This window comes from Protomyctophum bolini, assembly GCF_963924005.1.
Source record: "Protomyctophum bolini genome assembly, chromosome: 11".
In the NCBI taxonomy this organism is placed as follows: domain Eukaryota; kingdom Metazoa; phylum Chordata; class Actinopteri; order Myctophiformes; family Myctophidae; genus Protomyctophum; species Protomyctophum bolini.
The window spans coordinates 34,382,910-34,402,607 of NC_137872.1; the positions used below are offsets into that span (position 1 = coordinate 34,382,910).

At 42.1% G+C, this 19,698-nt stretch overlaps 2 protein-coding genes across 2 annotated transcripts; one reads left to right on the forward strand and one right to left on the reverse strand.

Moving 5' to 3' along the window:
• Positions 1-305: 305 nt before the first annotated feature.
• Positions 306-12,604, reverse strand: ppp1caa (protein phosphatase 1, catalytic subunit, alpha isozyme a). Its single transcript, XM_080775413.1, has 8 exons — positions 12,432-12,604; positions 12,059-12,168; positions 4,729-4,860; positions 4,116-4,346; positions 3,898-4,002; positions 3,232-3,455; positions 1,396-1,530; positions 306-761 (listed from the first exon to the last, which is right to left on the reverse strand). Exons 2-8 carry the CDS (start codon positions 12,111-12,113, stop codon positions 645-647), a joined length of 999 nt encoding a protein of 332 aa, XP_080631539.1. The 5' UTR covers positions 12,114-12,168; positions 12,432-12,604; the 3' UTR covers positions 306-644.
• A 3,968-nt stretch (positions 12,605-16,572) lies between these two features.
• cldni (claudin i) lies at positions 16,573-19,060 on the forward strand. Its single transcript, XM_080775396.1, has 3 exons — positions 16,573-16,664; positions 18,174-18,306; positions 18,499-19,060. The coding sequence occupies exons 2-3, from the start codon at positions 18,175-18,177 to the stop codon at positions 19,000-19,002; spliced, it is 636 nt and encodes a 211-aa protein (XP_080631522.1). The 5' UTR covers positions 16,573-16,664; position 18,174; the 3' UTR covers positions 19,003-19,060.
• The last annotated feature ends 638 nt before the right edge of the window (positions 19,061-19,698 follow it).

Below are 19,698 nucleotides of genomic sequence, written 5' to 3' on the forward strand. Positions count from 1 at the left end.
CTACAAGCTCAAGACTTTGCAGAGAGATGCATTACGAGCTTGCAGATCTACTATGTTTGATGCGCGACACCGACATGCAACCAAGTATAAATCAGGTTTTACAATTTCACTGTGCAACGTCACCCCGACCCAACCCCCCCCAAACCCTCCCTCTCTCCCACCCCACCCACATACACACCTCTCAAACAGGATGTACAAAAGCTTGTGTTTAGCATTAAACAGTGCAGGACCTTAACATAAACAGTAAAGGATCCTTTCTCTCTTCCTCCCCCTTTCCCTCCCCACCCACCCACCCATCCCCCAGGTGAGCATTTACATCACTGAGGGCTTAGGACTCGTTTAAATCTACAAAGTGACAGAGTAACAGCAGGGGGTACAGGAGAAAACATACACACTGTATACAACAAACTCCCATCACTGTTGTATTCTCTCGTTCACAGATACACATACACGCACACAGTCAGACACACAAACGAGTAAAAATAGTTTTTAGAGAAAAACAAAAAAGCAGAACTGAACCCTGGATACTGTTTGCTTTGTCGCTTTGTTTGGTGAAGAGGGAGAAACAAGTTGGGAGGTAGAGGAAGAGTGTTGTTGAAGCGACAGGGCTGGCTGGTTCTGGGAATAGGATCCAGCAGCGGCTGTTATTTCTTGGCCTTGGCGCCCTTGGCTGAATTTCGAGGTGGGGTGACTGGTCTCCCGGATCCCATTCCACCGCCGCCACCATAAGAATATAACTTCTTATCTGCTGGCTTGAGAATCTGGCAGGACGGGACAGAGATGCGTTTTCCTTAAAGCCCATTCAGTTTTCGACCATTGAAAACTACATGACGTCACGCAGCGGTAGTCACCGCTCACATCCGTTTTTATGGACCGCACGGTGGTCAACCCCTTCACCAAAAACTGGACTATGAATAGGCCTTTACACAGTTAAAGATAAGGTGACTGCGTGTTTCAGAAAGTTAAATTAAAATCTACTTTTAATTTAATGGTAATGGACAGTAATGGCCGACTGCCATTTTGGTTCAATTGTGAGGTTCAATTGCGTCAGGTTAAAAGTCACTGATGTTGCCCTTCAAGAGACCAATTTCACCAGAGAAAATAAACATGATAATTCAGGTCAGTATGACTAGGTAGATTCTAAAAGAGCGGTTCTTTTTATGACTTCTTGAGACTGACAGTATTTAAAACATTGAGGCCTAGAAAACGACAAAAACAAACTATGAAAGGTATTCTCAGATTTTTCTTTCTAGGACATTCAGGATTCATTTATGATGAATCACTCATCGGGCAAAAAAAAAGAAAAAAAAGGCAGGAAATGCTTAAAGCTAGGCAGCTAAAAACAAAGGTTTAAAGAGACAGTAGGCTGAAAAGCCATGAGGTCCGTCTACCCACCTGGAAGGAGCACATGAGTGTCTCATCCACACTCATCATGGCACCGGCATTGTCAAATTCTCCACAGTAGTTGGGGGCCGAGAATAGCGTAACAAGTTGCCTCTTGGCGAAGAACTCGTATCCATCTTCTACCACCTGCAGGACAAAGATTACATGGCAGTAAATTACATGTGATACGAGGAGGAACGCAGAGTAAAGACTGCAGCATACAACCAACGCTGAACTTTGTTCGGCTAGGGTAGATCAGCAAGTACCCCATATGGGTTACCGGAGAACTCGCCAGTTTACTGAGGATAGTCGTTTAGAGTTTACACTAGATGAAGTGGGAATGCTAAAGTTTAAACGCCAAAGTATAGAAACAATGTCATTCATTAGTAAATAATATCCTGAATCGTTAGGTCTACTATCATTAGTATTCACATACTCAACTTTTTATCATCGAATAGCTGACCATTTAAATTGCACAAAATAATTTGATCACTTTGGAAATCAACTAGTAACATCTGTGGGTTTGATATTCTACACTGATGAAGACAGGACAGTAGCATAACGATGAAGAATCTTCGCCGAGGCGAGTTGGTAAACTGCCGAGTTCTCCGGATACCATCATGTGTTGTTGAGCAGAGTGCCTTGGGATTCTATCTATGCAAGTCCTCTGCCACCATCCGAATGTATGTCTCTGTTGAAACAATGCCTCTTGGCAATAACCTTTACACTGTTGGAAATCCTGAATATTTTCCCTTTCAAATGGTGCCCCATTAGTAAGGAACATGCATTTGTGGGATGAGCAGCGCAGTGGCGTATGTGTGTTGCGCCCATGACAAATCTCTGCCAGTGCCAAACAGCTTATCCTGCTGTTGCTATTGACCTGGGGGTACATGGGGGCTTCCGTGTCTCCCCATAGGATCCCACTGGGGACAAGGGCCCCAAGTTCCTAAGCTGTTGCACTCTACCCTTTCTGGGGAAAAACCTCCATTAAACATTAGGACGGGAAAATGAAGGTCTGTCCCTCGGAAAAAAACAGCCCCTTAGGCCTTAATAGCCTGGAAGTCTGTTAGAGTATGATCCTATTGGGAGACAAGGATCCCCCCCAGGACCCCCGGTTACATGTGTGCACCTGGGGTAGGCAGCTCAAAACAATAACAGCAGAATTACTAAATGTTTCACTAGAAAGAGTGACTGTCGTAAAAGATACCGTGACACCTCCCCAACAATATTGCAGAGACAGTTTGTTTCTTTTTGGACCACATCCAGGCCGCTTCACTCATATGGATATGAAGAATCAACTGACTGAGGGTAAATGCTATGGTTACTGCTACAGAATTAGTTTAATTTTCAGATTGTATCAAATATGAGTGACTGACTGTCGCAAACGATACAGAGACACCTCCCTGACAATAACGCAGACACCGCTTGTTTAATTTTTGCCCACAGCGCTTATATGAAACGATTTTAAGAGGACCCCATGTTATTCTCCATAGGGAAATTACTTCCGTGAACCAGGGGAATCGAGGGGACGAGCAAGTGACGTCAGGACTTCGGCACCCCATTAGAGACGATTCTAAGATGACCCAATGTTATTTTCCATAGAGAATATACTTCCGCAAACCAGAGCATGAGCAAGTGATGTCAGGCCTTTGGTAGTCTATTGGTTGCAGTAGGCAAAAATACAGGTTAAAAGCACCAAGGCTCGTTTCCAACATACTGTGGTTTTTAAACCCGTTTCGGCATGCACAATGTCAATGAAATCTTATTACCGGCTCCTCAAAAGCAACAGATATGACCCACAGTTTACCAAAGTTCAACATTGCTTTCAGACCGTCTAGTTGAATTTACCTGATGTGCCCTACATATAAGGTCCATGTCATGCTTGTGCAAAAATTTGGCGACAACATCCGCCCCAAATGTGAAGGACACCCCGCGGTCATTCTCTCCCCAGCCCAGGACATCCTTGTCGGGGTCAGCCCACAGCAGGTCACACAACAAGCCCTGGTCAGGCACGTCTGTGGGGCGCATCACCCTGCGTACCTGCTCCATAGACTGGAGGTCAGGTGAGAGGCCTGTAAGGAATACGTGGACATGACAAATCACAGTCAAATTCGGAGAATAGAATTGTAGAGCCATAAAATGTTTTAATATATTTTATTTGGAACGCAAAATGCTACAGGGTTTAATCCAGTCTGTACGGGAACCCCTTTTGGTGTTTTAACTAAGCATTATGTTATAATTTAGCTGTTGAAAAATAGCAGATCTACAAGCTCATAGCGCGCCACCGAGTGGCGCGCTACGAGCTTGTAGGTGTGCCATTTTAGAAAAATCGTAAAAATACGGCACAAATCTTTGAATATTTGCTCTGAAATATTGCTTTCAGAGCAAACTTTTATTTATTTAATTCGACGTCAGGCCTAAATGGGTTAAAAAAACGATAGTGAAGGCAAAAAAACAAGACCCCTACTTGTGGTAAAAAGTCTTATATTTAATATGTACGCTGTACAGGCCTACCTCCATGGCAGCAGAAGATCTTCTCATCTACAATGGCAGCCACAGGTAAACAATTGAAGCAGTCTGTGAAGGTCTTCCACAGCTTGATGTTATACCGTCGCTTGCCTAATAACAGGTGGGGAGAAGATGAGTACTGGCCTGCGTCCAACAATTATGGCATGACACCAATAAATGGGAAAAGCATGTTTGCCATAGACAAGGGTTTGTGTTACACTTACACTCATCATAAAAGCCATAGATACGGTTTATAGAGGCGCATTCGTGGTTGCCGCGCAGCAGAAAGAAGTTCTCTGGATATTTGACTTTGTAGGCAAGCAGCAGGCAGATTGTCTCCAGGGACTGCTTCCCCCTGTCCACATAGTCACCCAAGAACAGGTAATTGCTTTCTGGAGGGAAGCCTCCATATTCAAACAATCGCAGGAGATCATAGTACTGACCATGGACATCACCTGTAGGGGGCAGCAGAGAAGTAAAATTTGAACAGCCATGTCTTGACAACAACATGGAGTATAGAAGTGGTTAGGGCATACAGGCTACCAGTCCAGACCATAGACAGAGCCGTCAATGAACAGTCAAAATACTGTATGTTGCAAAACTTGAAGCTCTGGCTAGGTTCTCATTTCAACTTTATTGCGGCTATTGTTAAAGGGCAACACATTCATTCTACTCCTAGCATTCTTACTCTGAGACAGAGAGTAGGAATGCAGTCAGGGTGACAGGTAGGGCAATGGAAATGAAGGCTGCAGATTCTATAGGCCAGTGAATGTAGCACATCCTGGTGGCTCTCGTTATTTTCCAGTCATTGACCCAGGCCAGTTCATTACAACTCACCACAGATTTTAAGAGGAGCCTCTAGTTCAAGCAGGATCGGCTGGCTGAGGAAGATTTCACGAGACTTGAGGCAAAGGCCACGGATCTCGTTCTCCGACAGCTGGACGTTCTTCCCTGGCCGAGAACCCTTAACTGGAAGCAGGACAAAGAGACAGAGCAGTGATTAGAAGTGGACCCATGCTCAGTCCGCGCGCACACACACACACACACAAACACACGTGAAGTAAACAAAAGGGGCCTTAAAGGGTTACGTATGTGTAGAACTTTAACCGATGATGAATGATGAATTTGCAGTTGCATGCAGGCGTGAGTTAGATAGTGTGATCTCAGAAAGTCAGATGCAACTATGTTGTGTCTGATGTGGCCAAATCAATGAGTGCAAGGTCTGGCTGCTTGTGAAGCTGATCAAACCCAGTTTAAGAGAAGCCCACACAGACAACAACCCCACTCGATTGGCTTTGCTGATGTAACTATAGCAAAGAGCCTGCAAAAGGCTCACAATTTGAAAGAAGCTAGTAAGCATTTGTATATCAAAGATGATCATCTTTACAAAGAAGAAGCAGAGTTGGAATGCCATGAGCTGAGCTGCATTATCACAAAAAAACGTATTGATTAAACCAAATCAGAAAATGTAAAAACTAGTAGAAGTAAAAACTAAGCTCAGCTGTTATGTCAGTAGCTCCACTGCTGTTGTCAGATAAGAGTAGTGGAATGCAGCAGGTTTGTCAACTCAAATGGTTTTAACTTTTCACACAGTTTCAGCTATCAAAAGGAAACCATCCATGCATGCATGTTGGCAAGGATTTTGACAAGCAGCCCATTTCGTTTTTGTCTGGTAGATAATTGTGGGAAAGTGAAATGAGAACTTTGAGAAAGAGCAGACAATGGCAGAAGTAGATTGCAATAAAGCAGCTGATTATTCCATATAAGTATGTAAGGCAATCACCTGGTGTAACTGTGTATGAAACAACCTTTCAAGTGTAAGTGTACTCCTTGGCTCCATTAAAAAGGAATTGAAAAAAGGAACCATTTACTGAGTTGACACTCCACCTAGGGGTGTGCAATATGTTTACATTAGATCGTAAACGATTAATGTCTAAATAATTAGGACCGTCACAATCAGGACCATTTACTTGACAATTAACATTCACTGCCATGTATTAATTCATTCTTACACCAGTGTGGAATTATCCACGCCATGAGATTGAAGATCTGCTATTTCCACTATTTTGGAAAATGTATGAACATTTAACATGGAAAATAATTTATTATGCACAATAAACAGTAATGCCATCATCTAAAAAGAAAAGCGATTTATATTATATCTCTGCTGTCTGGAAGAAACCACCTAACTCCCAAATGTTCCTTTTTGAGGAAAAAAACATCCAGCTCAAGTGGAGTTATGTTTTTGTTGAAGCGCTTTAATACTTTTTACTGGTTCAATATTTTTTTAAACACAAACGTAGTGTGCTAAAAAAGCCTAAATGGGTGGAGTTAGCTGGTTTGGCAGATTTTGAGTATCTAGGTGGTTTTCACCGAAGCACTTTCCATTGGTTCAATATTGTTTTTAACCAACACACGGACGAAAAAGGGCATTGAACAAAAAAATTTAATAAAATAAAATAGTTTCTTCAGGACAGCAACGAATGATATGTATTAAATTGGGACAGGGCTATCCACAATCTGCCTTTACAGAGACATCGTTACCATCATGATACAGTGCACATTCCATCAGTTGCAATTCCTTATACAGAAGTGCAACGTGTCGCTCGCAAAAAAGAACAGAGCAGACCAAGAAGGTAATGCTTCACGTTAGCTTGTGGATCTGTTCTTTTTTATCACACTTCTAAAGTTCCTCTCCCTTGTTTTGGCACTGGCAGTGTAGCAGCAATGGATGAATGACAACATAAGACGAGAAACCAGTTGGTCCCTAAAAACTATTCATCTGCAATTTGAAACTGATTTAGAGTCTGTTTTTTGGGTAAAAACATTATGAAATGATTTAAGCATTATTTGGAAAGATTTGCTCGTTGGAGGGCAACACAGCAAATCTTTGTAACTACCTCTACGGAAAGGGCTCCCAGTGCGAGAGGGACTCCCAGCTGCAACACAAATAAATGTCTAATGAAGGCATTAACAGTAATTCTCAACCCTTTAAACTTCAAGGACCCATAGTTTGATTTATGCATTAGGCCACAGAGTCCCCTTTTGATACACTAGGGCGACTAGGCCACAGATCCACTTTTGATACACAAGGTCTATTGACATAAGGAGCACAGTGCAACGTCACTTGCTGTGTCACTCCCCATGTGAAAAGACAATTGTGAAAACACCATCCTGTAATTCCAGTGTTCACTTTGGAACCAAATATGGGCTATATGCACAGAATAACTCCTCCTACTTCCGACTTCCTTCACAGGTTTTACCGACGATACTAATTAAGGCTCGAGTCTGTTCCATTTAGTGTAAATCTCAATTATTCTTCATTTCAAGGAGACCCATAACTCTTGAGACCTACAGACCTGTACAGGGCCATTTGGAACACACTCAAGGACACTTTGAGAACCACTGACTGGTGTAGCAGAGCGTTTCCAGTGAGCAAACACGCACAATAGCAGCACCCGACTGACCAGAATGGAACAGAGCCTTCATCATTAGCATCAGCAATAACACCTGTTAGGTAAGTAGCACCCCCCCCCCCCCCCCCAGTTCTTTCCAAAATGGCGTGCATAGAGCCCATTGAGCTCAATAAAGCTCAAGTGATAAGAATCGAGATGGTGGTGCCGATAGACCTGCGTCTCAGACACATAAGAAAAGACGCATTCAACTCATCCACCATGCGTCCACACTCACATGTTGACATCAAATTACAAAACAAATCCATGGACACTGCCATCTTGCATGGCCAGCATCCTATTTTATTCTACGATATTATGAATGTCAACTCTTGTCGGCTGCGCCCCATCATCTGTGCACTGCTAGACACTGAATCCACACTCTTTCACCCCACAACTGACAGTCCTGGGAGCCAAGGAGCACGCTTTTCTAGTTGGGATTACTAGTAGCTAGTAAATGTTATTATGTTAGCTTACATACCACCAGGTCTTAAAAGATTATAGGGAGAAACACTGCATTTCCATACGTAGCACGACAGGTTTTGCGAGACTTTTCACACTCATTTGGACAAGTTTCTCTTTACCTTCTATGGAAAAAAAAATCAGACAAGCTTTAATAAAAACTGAGGCTAAGATGGTGATAAGTTGTGTTGTCAGTGATATGATATACATGATAAACGATATCATAGCATTTTTGAGTAATGACACTACTTGTCATTTACAAAAAGGCAAAATTGTTGTTTGACCGTTTTAAATGTAGTGAGCCATTGGACCCACAGGTGATCTCTCAAGTGGGTCACATGGAAATTAAGTAGGCCCCGAATACATTTTGTGGTTTGACAAATATGATTGTGCTATATTTGAATTTATTGACCATTTGTTTGGACGACACCAGTCAACTAAGTATATAGGGCTTTGGTGTTTTAACTCAATAGTTTATATTTTAGTTGTCTACCTGCACCCGTCCAAAAGCCTGATGGTGGTGCCGAGTCATTTTAAGGTGCATTCACCCCGGATGGATAAAATAATTCAGGGAATCCCTGGCAACGCGGCACTGTTTTTCGGGCATGTTATGAACGTGGAAATGTGTTTTGGCTTGTTTTGATGGAAACTGACATGACTGCACACACTCAACATAGATGAAATGCTGGCACCGAGTGGCTGTTTTAATATGATTTCAACATGGATTTGTCGTTCACAATGTAGCGTTATAGAGTAAAAAAAGGCCGGATAGTGCTCAACATCATTGCTTGAGGCAACTAAGTATGCAACAGCATAGATTACATTATTAGACATTTTGATGGCTAGCTGTGCAATGTAGGCACAGGCATCATTTAAGAAACAAGGGGACCACACTTAAGCACCATACAGACTGGCAGTAGAATGAAGTCGGGAGATCAGTCTTTTGGGAAGGTGTGAAAAAAGGTTGCTGAATGTACCTGAGAGCTGACACCGACAGATGGCTACTATGGTTCTAAAAATAGCCTATGGCTTGATGGTGTTTTTCAACAACAAACACACGTGTCGTGCATGCTTAAATCATTTGAGAAATTATGAAAAGATAACTGCTGCACACTGCAGGGTGCCCATTACATTTTTCGACAACAGATCTACACTTGCGGCTGCCGACGCTGGTTTGGTGGGAGAAAATAAAAGTTTCCCAAAATAGGGACACCAGGTTGAAAAGAAGAAATAAATAAAGCATGGTTGCAACACTAGAAACCGTGTCTACATGCGTTGCACATGTGGATGGATGGGCGTAGACTGAGATCATAGACTGTAAAAAACAGATTAATCAAAAATACATTTTGAGATTAAAAGCAAACTCTAGTCATCCCCTGGGACCCCAATTGACGCCCCTGAATGTAGGTGGGCTTGTGCAACAGCAGGATACGAGAGGATCACATAAGTGCACAGATTACTTCATATATGTTGGCAAAGGAATAGTATCACGTTTTTCCGATGACATGACCTTTCTGGCAAAGTGAAGCTTTCTATAACAAACATTATATGGGTGTGCTTGATTGAACCGTTGTTAGCTATTCAACACCGAAATACACAGCCACAAGCCAACAGCTTGAAATGGCAAGCAAGCATAGCCAAGTGGGATGATTATTAGAACAGCAAGTAAAAACTTGTGAATAGAATCTATACACATTTGTTACGGGTTAAGTAGAAACCACCAATGGGTGTGAAGAAAAAACATGAAGCAGCCTCCATCTCAAGGCACCAACTACAAACATTGCCCTCAACAGTGAGAAGTAGGTATAAATACTGTAGCGGTGCTCGTCACTTTAAACCTGGATTATGACCAGCTAAGCCATCACAGAGCTTATTCCAAAGTTAGCCACATAGCCGATGGGCAACCATGAGCTTAGTTAGATTGGGGTGTGGGAGAGAGGCTGGGGGTCACGAACAAAAGGCTTTCCGCTGTGTTGAGCACGGGCTAGAAAAGAAAAAGTTGGGCCAGCACAATAGCAAAGCCATTGGAGGGGAGTAGGGAGCAGCAGAATCAACAGTTTGTTTTGGTGCCCATCTCCCTGCCCCGTGCTGCGGGTGCCGTTGTGGGCAGGATTATGTGACGTCATGCTCCCCAGACATACTACTAGCAAGATAGACAAGTTCATAAAGACCTTCGAATGGCTAATCTAACTGAAACCTCTCACTATCCAAACACATTTAATTGGTTTGATCGGCAAACACAGGCAGGTGGGTTTGCCGAGCTGTGAAGGCGATAATGAATTTTGTCACTACATAATGTTACATCAAAAGACTTATTCCTCGCTCAATAAATGTTTGCTCAGAAGTAGACGGGTTGGATTAATAATATATGAACATTACATCTGTATTGAGATATTCCAACCACTGAAGCCACAATCTGAAACTGGCAAAAAAAAAAAAAAAAGGGTCAGCTAGGTTACATAATAGGATATAAATACTGCCATTATATCGGGCCGGTTTGTTGTCTCCTGGGTTTGGCAGACAACCTTATCACGGCCCAAGTAAATCTGTGTACAAAACACAGTCCTGCAGCTGCTGGGGCCCACAGTCAAAGTCAAACTCCCAGGAGGTTCAAGCTGTACACACATTTGTGAATAATCAAAATCACTTACACCAGCACTGTAGCACAACTTTAACTAATGACAATGTGTCTATATTTAGGAATGTAAACAAACAAATACAAGGTATTAGCCAAATGTATTCAAGATAGACATTACCCTGTACCACACACATTTAAAATCAGAACACCCACCAACTGTACCCAACTTTCCATGAGAACGACCACAGGCAATACAGATGTAATAAATAACATAATTGCCAAAGAAGAGTCATCAAGTCCATCCGAGTTAGTAACGTTCTTATGAATCACAGGTAAAAAATAAACATACATTAATTTCTACGGTAACCAGTCATAGACAAGAATGGATGCAGTGCCAATGTGCTATGCACCTGCGCTGCAAGGATAGAGGATATTAAACCAAGTCTACAGTGTTCTGGAGCTCACAACCTTGTTCCTGTGATTAATATGAACTATATACCATTATGTCATGCTTCTCTGTGATAACCCATTATACAACCATCATCATGTGGATCTTAAGATGGGGGAAATAGTAATACCAGTATTTTCATACACCAACTACAACCATGATGAATACAGCAGGCAGTTTAGACATTATAGTTAGGAATTTTCTGATTGGGAATTTTAAAGCAAACCCAGTCTAAATGAACTAACATATGTGTTTTGCAATGTGTAAATGACAACTATGCTTTTCCAACTAGTGACACAGGAGTAACAAAAATATGACTGTTTTGCTTGATATAATCTAGAGTGAAGCAATAGGGAATTACAAATCTTCCATTCAAACCAAACAGGCACCCAGTGAAAGCATCCTTTCCCATTAAACTCATAGGTCGGGAACCATTGGATCTCACGGCTACTTATTTGGTACAATGATAAATTGTATACTGCGGTTACTGCCCACCTAACTATTCACATTTAGCACAAATAGGGCATATAATAGACTTTATTTGGAGAGATAAAGCTATGGCTGTAGAAAACTGTGATAATATAATAATATATAATAATAATTTATTTGGATGTAAATAATTCAAAACAGATACTGAACAAAGATTAATTTAAAACCATGCTGCTACATTGTTCTGATATCAAAGGCACCTTTTGGATTAATTGAAATATGAGTGTATGAGTGTAAAAATACAAAAAAAAAATCATTATTTAATTTAAATGACTTGCATAATTGCAAATAGTTCTGTATCGTTGCAGGCCATGGTCTCTTAGAAATCAGCAGGCTGGAAAGTATAGTTAAACTAGTATTCCATCTACATTAACAAGGGGTGTAAGCCAGGCCAACACATGCTACTTCACTGCGTGTATTGTGCACATTTCTCAGCATCTCAACCAAATAATGCATAGCATCAATTAGGATATATAAAACAGCCAAATGGATTGGATTCCCCCCCAAAGTAGTATCACAAACTTGAGACATTTTTGTCCGCAAGAACCAACAATAACGCTCGTTCAAAGTGTGTGTGGGCTTGGCTAGCACTGCTGTATGCAACTCAGCTGACTAGCGTTGACTTACCAAATGTTCCAGGAAATACACACCAAAACAATTAACCAAACCACCATGAAGATTGGTACATTATTTACATAGCTTTGTACAGTGAGCGTTTAAAATGCGAGTCCTTCTCACCTTCCAAGAGACGCTGAATTATGGAGTCGATGTTTAATTTGTCCGGCTCCGCCATTTTCTTTATTTTTTTGACGTTCTCAGTCAGTCAGCACCTTTATGTCATGCAGCACCTTCGATTGTAAGAACAGAAGCGAACAAAAGACGGACATTCAGTCGGTTATTCACAGCATTCCCTGGCCTATAGCTAGTGTAGTGAGCACATCTCTCAGTAGAGCTATGTTAGCTGACTTGAGCAATCACTCACTGAGCTGACGGTGGAAGCTAAGCTAACTAGCAACTAGGAAATGGGTTAGCAACACGGCTAAACTAGCATAGCAAGTTAGCCAGCGTTATTAGCAAAAATTATATATAGCCACATTAAACAGCACCAGACCTTGTCCTCGACTGAACAACGATGCCTCCGGGTGTAGATCACGATGCTGAGGGTGTGTTTGTTTTCGTTTCTAGTTTCAATGTAGTCCGTTTCCCTCCGCAAGTCAGGCCCCTTCCCTTATCTTCCCCCAGGCCAGCAGCAGCAGCACGGAACTTTAAAAGGGGCAAGGGCCGTGTTTTTTTCAGACTCTTGAAAAGAGGTTGATACACGGCCAGTTCTTTGGATTTTACTACATCCTGATTGGCTCACTGTACCATTTTAAAAGCCCAACTCTCGCACCGGATTGGATAGGCACCGCATCGGTCTGTACCATAGAGGTCTGTACAGTAGCGCTGCCCAGCCCCCGGTCGTTTCACGATGACATCAATGGTCAAATGCCCCAAAAGAGTGACACCAAGTGGTCAAAGTTCGAATTGCACAAAAAAACAGGTGTAATCAGCTCTATGCGTTTAATATGAATAATGTTTACAAACTCCGGTCTTTGGTACAGTAGGTAGGTGGTGGCGAAATACACCTTTAATGTTCGTAGTAGTAGTTGTTCTAAAGCATGTCAGCATATCTAAAGTTGATATGGAAATATAATTGCTGAATAATGTTCTGTTGGGTATGTTACTGTGACTAAACAGTTATATTGTGGGTCTGTGGGCATATGCTTTACCATAAAATGGCTTTGTGGTATATTTACAGACATTGTCAGCATTGGAACAAACCCTGTTTTTGCTATAGGCTGGGCAGAGGAAGTGCCAGGATGCCTTTCCCATACGATCGGATCTAGCCATTTCTTGCATGGCAAAGGAACTGACCAACCTCTCAGCTTGTCAACCTTTGACATCAGCACCTATAGATGGTCAGAGGCCACATCAGCCGAGGACCGAGGTAGGTGACCAAACTCAACTGAAGACACCAAACATTCAGAATGGTCTTGTAGATTGTAGATGCTCTGAGTTGGTATCCTGTCTGAGCTGTTCCACTTGGACTGTGTCCCTGAGGGTTGCATCGTACCAATTTTGATTGATTCTTGATTGAAATATTTATTAACAGTTTGCAGAATTACAGTACATTTCAAGCACAAACTCAATACAAAAACTGTTAACTGTGAGTGGACGACACCATAAAGCATTACACTTGTTTACAAGAGGGTCCACCTGTATGATGCATTGTCTATCAGTTACTTATATATACAAACTATCCTTACACCTGGGAAAAACTGAATCCATTCTCTTCGGATCAAATAGTAATCTCAAAAAGGCAGATGGCTTCTTGGTTAGAGTTGGTGATGATATTATCACACGGAAGGATCAAATTACCTACCTAGGTTCCATCCTGGAGGCCAATCTTTCCGGTGATAAGATGGCCACCAACGTAATCAAAAAAGTCAATCAAAGAACAAGATTCCTCTACAGGATCTCCTCACTGGTCGACAAAAACACCTTGAAGACCTTAACAGGAGCCCTTGTACAAGGTTTCTTTGACTATGCATCCACCTCCTGGTACCACAGCACCTCAAAGGCCCTTAAAACAAGGCTCCAGACCTCCCAAAACAAACTGGTCAGGCTCCTACTTGGCCTCACCCCCCGAACCCACCTCACCCCTGCCCACTTTGACAGGCTGGGATGGCTTAGGGTCGACGACAGAGTACAGCATCTTGCAATGGGTCTGGTCCACAAGATTAGATACACCACCAAGATACCCATGTACCTGTCTAAATACTTCCTTAATGTAAACGAAGTCCACACCCACAACACCAGAGGGAGTGCAACAAACCATGTACAACCCAGATTCGGCACAAACAAGGGACTAAATTATTTTCGCTCCTATGCGACCAAAATGTGGAACGCCCTACCAACAGTCATTAAGACATGTGAATCCCTTGGCTCCTTCAAAACTGCTCTCAAAGGGCACCTACGGATGGCTGCAATTCGAAACTGGCCTCTGTAAAAGCTGAATTTGTATCTGGATTGTACTATGTTTTTGTATGGACGTGGTGTTGGGTGCCTGCACATATGCACACATGGCATCAACGCATGGTGTTGTGTGCAGGCGCCCTACACTCTGTCTTTGTACTATGGATTGTACTATGTTTTTGTATGGACGTGGTGTTGGGTGCCTGCACATATGCACACATGGCATCAACGCATGGTGTTGTGTGCAGGCGCCCTACACTCTGTCTTTCGTTTTCTTTTCTTTTATCCCCCTGTTCCCCTCACTGTATATATACTTTTTTTCCCTTTTCGCTTCCTATATGATGAATTCCTGTTCTGTTCTTTAACTACATAGAAGTGTCTATTTGTTTGTCTCTAAATGTTTTGATGAATTGAACAATGTGGACCCTGTTGTAAACAAGTGTAAGGCTTAATTGGGTCGTCCACTCACAGTTAACAGTCTTTGTATTGAGTTTGTGCTTGAAATGTACTGTAATTCTGCAAACTGTTAATAAAGATTTCAATCAATCAAAAAACCATATGGTATATATATAAGTAACTGATCGACAATGCACGTGTGATATATGTGACAGGCTGACAGCCTTGCACGTTGGAATCATTGAGCTGTTGGGATGCAATATAAATCAATCACGTGGTACACATTGGTGTAGCCGTATGCAGTTTTTGACACAGGGATGTTAACATTTAAAAACGTAAGCAGTTTGCTTATCTGCAACCCTGCCTAGAAAGTGTGTGTTTAAATGCTGTATGGCTTTCGAAAGCCAAGCTCAAGAGAGAGCACAGGGGGAGAGTCTAATCCCAATATGAAGGCTTGGAGTTCCTAGGGCACCCAACAGCTTAGGACATCGTAGATAGGATGCAAAATATACTCTCCAAAAGTAATATAAATGGGGTAAAATATTGTGTAGAAGTGATGGAATAGTTTTGAGAAATAATTGTAGAAATGTGTGGGATCCCTGACTACAGTAGGCCTATATCTGGACAAATCATAGTGTCTGTCTATTTTGTGGTGTAAAACTCACATGACTTAGTAACTACGGTAATTAAAAGTAGAATTTTATAGCTATAAATTAAAACACACCTAAAAAGCACCTGGGACGTATCCTCAGTGACCGGGTCTCGATAACATCATAACCCTCACTCGGGTGACCCAGCCGGGGTGATCAAGTCCCGACTTACGTCCCAGTAGCTACCCTTGATCAGACCCACTAGGGAAAGACCAGGGCCACACAATCTGAACTACTCTGCCGGGACTGGGAGGCACAATTCTGTGCGTGAGTGTGTCTGGGTGCGTGCGTGCGTGAGTGTGTGTGTGTGTGTGTGTGTGTGTGTGTGTGTGTGTGTGTGTGTGTGTGCGTGTGTACAGTACTATAGAGACTATATTGACTGTATAACTGTATATGTGAGGAGGACCCTCTCAAAAACGAGATATTGTATCTCAATTTCAATCATCATAGGCTATGATGATACTTAGCTTTGTGTTGTTTCACAACAATCATTTTCCTATCCCTCTTTCCCATGATCCACAAATCCATGACACTCAGATCACTATTACGTAAATGTTCAGCCCACTCAGTCTCGGTCTCCTGAATTAGTCTGCTGACATACGTCACCCATAGTTTCGACAGAGAGGAGAGGCCATGGTATGCAGATGTGGAATACTGGGCATGACTTATTTGTTCAGCATTTAAATCCAAGAAATCCAAGTGACTCACCGTTTTCATTGTTGTCACAACAACAGCATTTTAGCTTTTTGGGGAGGTTCTTCCATAGCCTGGAGAGGGGTCCAGACACAATTACATATTAATATAATAGTGATAAATCAAGATAGAGTTCTATAGGGCAATAAAATGATTTTTTTTCCAGTCATGGACCAAATAATTTTGAAAACATGCAATTACATATTAATGTAATAGTGATAAATCAAGATAGAGTTCTACAGGGCAATTGGGGGGGGGGGGGGGGGGGTTCAGTCATGAAAACATGCTAAAGTAAGCTCGTACTGTAATAAAAAGTGTTTGCATACACAAAACTGTCTGAGGAGTACCTCCACATGTCTTCAATTGAATGGAGACCTGAATCAGGGTTGGAAAAAGAGAGGGAAAGATACGTATCAGACAAGTCCATGCTGGTCTTCAGGTACCTCCCACCTCCCTACCTCCAACCCCACCCTACACCCCACATTCCTCTACAAATAACCCCATCATATATCACAGACTCAGAACAAACATCCATCACAGCAAGAGAACAGGACTTTTTTTTTCAAAGACAAGAAGACACAACACAAAAGGTATGCGTTCTTTTATACGGTATTTCAATTTGATTTCATTTAACGTACTAAAAACTTAGGGTTTGGCAAATATTCTGTATTGTTGCAGAAGATGAGGGGAGTAGTTTGAATGTTCTTTTCTGTTCTCCATTTTCTGTTCTCCTTTTCTGTGTATGCACTATGCAGTCAGTGTGTATGATTTTCAATCTTTAGTTTTATTGAACAAACAAGAAAAGGGAGCCACTAATAAATGCCTAAAAATCTAATTCAGTAGGGTGCAAATTAATGTCCCCAAAAAAACAAAAGGTCAAAAACAAAGCTGCAAAGAACTACATCGATGCACACAATGCATGTCACCTGAAAGGCTTCTTTAGGTACAGGCGCAAATGTGTTTTTGTATTGTATTTCATGTAAATCCCACAAGTTATCTGGCTCTCAATGTAAACAAATCAGAAATGCATTTATTTGATATTTAGTGAAACTCTGTTATTTGACTTTTCTTTTTTATTCAAAGATTTATTTTATTTTAATAGAGATAACAAAAAACTAAAATCTTTACACAGGACAGAGTGGTTTCTCAGCAGAAGAATGAAACATGGCCTTTTTCTGTGGGTGTACTCAAATCAAATAAGATTAGATGAGATCAGATATGTTAACATTTTGAGAATGTGAGGTGAGGCCTGCATTATTCTGATAATCTGTATGCAGGGGTATTTTCTTCACATCCTGATACGTTGTGAACTGTTGATATATTTAGAGATATCCCCCCAAATTGTTATGCCGAGGTTAATGAACTTAACATACATACAAAAAAAGCTTTAATGGCGATTGTGATATTAGCAACAGTTCACATTTCCCTAAATAGAAATGCATATCATGGATCTCCCCCCCCCCCCCCCCCCCCCCCAAATCGGACCCTAGTGGTGATTCCACAATGGACAGGAAGATAGAGAATGTGAGGGAGATGTTTCCATGTAGCAGGCGTGGCTGTGTTGCACAGAGCAGCGGTAGCAGCAGAATGGGGTGGCAGCAGGGCCTGTCAGGACTTGAGGAAAGCCCTGTGGCTGTTTCTGAGACCCTGTTTTTAATCATAGTCACAGAGCTACACTACGCTATACTGTAGAGGCCTGTCAGGACATGCGTGTGTGGGGTTAGGGTTTGTTGTTTGTTCAGTTACAAAATGGTGCGTGACACAGTTATGAGATTACACATACACTGTGCCTTCACACTCAGTTGCTTAATGAATAATGATGTGTTAAAATGAGAAGAAAGAAGAAATATAACTCTGAAATCCACTGTTTTAAATCATTTTGACTGAACTCAAAAGTATTGACTAAGTTACAGACATTTGTCAGCTCACTCAGGTGGGGTTTCACACCCTGAGTAGGACGTACTGTAACAGGAACATTTCCACTTCAACACAGACCATCCTTTAATCTTGAATTCATGTCAATTTATTATAAGTCATATACTCATGATTAATTATCTGGTGTCTCTAACGTTTTCTTTCTTTCTCTCTGTTCTTCCTAGAATGGGATCTTCGGGCATACAAATCGTCTGTGTGGCCCTTGGGATCATTGGTCTCGTTGGGGGCATTGTGTGCTGTGCGGTTCCAAAATGGAAGGTTTCCTCATTTGTGGGATCCAACATTGTCACTGCGCAGGTAATCAAAACAGGACAATTGACCATATGAACACAGTTGGCCAAAATGTGTCATTTTGTCTCATGTCATACTCGGGGAAGGGGTCAGGGTGCACATGAATATGGTCAATGTACCATCAGAACAGTCACTATAAAAAACATAAATGAACACTAACACTAAAATCTCTCTCTCTTATTCTCTCTTACTCCACAGAGCACTAATGAGGGCCTCTGGATGACCTGTGTGGTACAGAGTACTGGCCAGCAGCAGTGCAAGTCCTACGACTCCCTGCTGGTGCTCGCGTCTGACCTGCAGGCCGCTCGGGCCATGCTCATCATCAGCCTAATGATCACCGGCCTCACGCTCCTCATTCTCTTCGCCGGCGCCGATTTCACCACCTGCGTGGAAAACGAAGACGCCAAGGCCAAGATCAGCCTGGTCGCGGGGATAGGCATGATAATAGCAGGCCTCCTGATAATCATCCCGGTCAGCTGGTCCGCCCACAACATCATCTCCGCCTTCAACAACCCGTTAGTGATGGCGACCCAGAAGAAGGAGCTGGGAGCCTGCATTTTCATAGGTTGGGCTGGAGGAGCTCTGCTAGTCCTGGCTGGAGGCCTTCTCTGCTGCTTCAGCAGGCCCAAGTCCGGTGGGGGAACCGCCAAATACTACAGCAACAGCAGTGCTCCCGCCCCAGCGAACAAAAACTATGTGTAATATAATATTCATGCAATAGCGGAGACATGTGGATTGATTGGATGGTTTTTGGGGGGGGGGGGGGACTGGAGGATGTAAGGCAGGCGCCATTGTTGATAGAGGCGGAAAGGCGTGGTTGTAAATAGTTCTATTAGGAATATTAATGACTGGCTCAATTTCTTTCATTTCACTTAGTTAGGTGTTTGGGTTTGTAAAGCCAAACGGGGAGGGAGGGAGTTTTACAGGGATTGTGTCCAAAATACATTCATCGTATATAGACCAGTATAGGCAAGTTCATAACGTACAGCCTGCCCTACAGTTTAAGTTCGTTAAACTCTGTTTGAGTTAGCTTGTTCATAATGTATGAATGGTTGATATGAAGTAGTATTCCTCATAAACCATTCAGGTTGTGTCATATGTTATCCCATTCCCTCTTTCTCTTCTATTTTTGTAGTTTATCCTTTTCACTATGAAATTAATCAGAAATGCTGTAAAGACAATCTTTTAAAAAGGCACCTAAGTTGGCCTCAGGGAACATGTGTAAGAAAACTAGTATTTCCAGTTGTTCATCAGTGTCATTGTATTTTGTAATTGTCAGTGTTGCGCAATGATCAATAAATGCTTCAAATGTAATACAAAATAATTGTTTCGTGTGTTTCTGTCCGTCAAGTGGTTTGGGTTAATCCACCATGATCAGCAGGTGTGCTTGGATTTTTA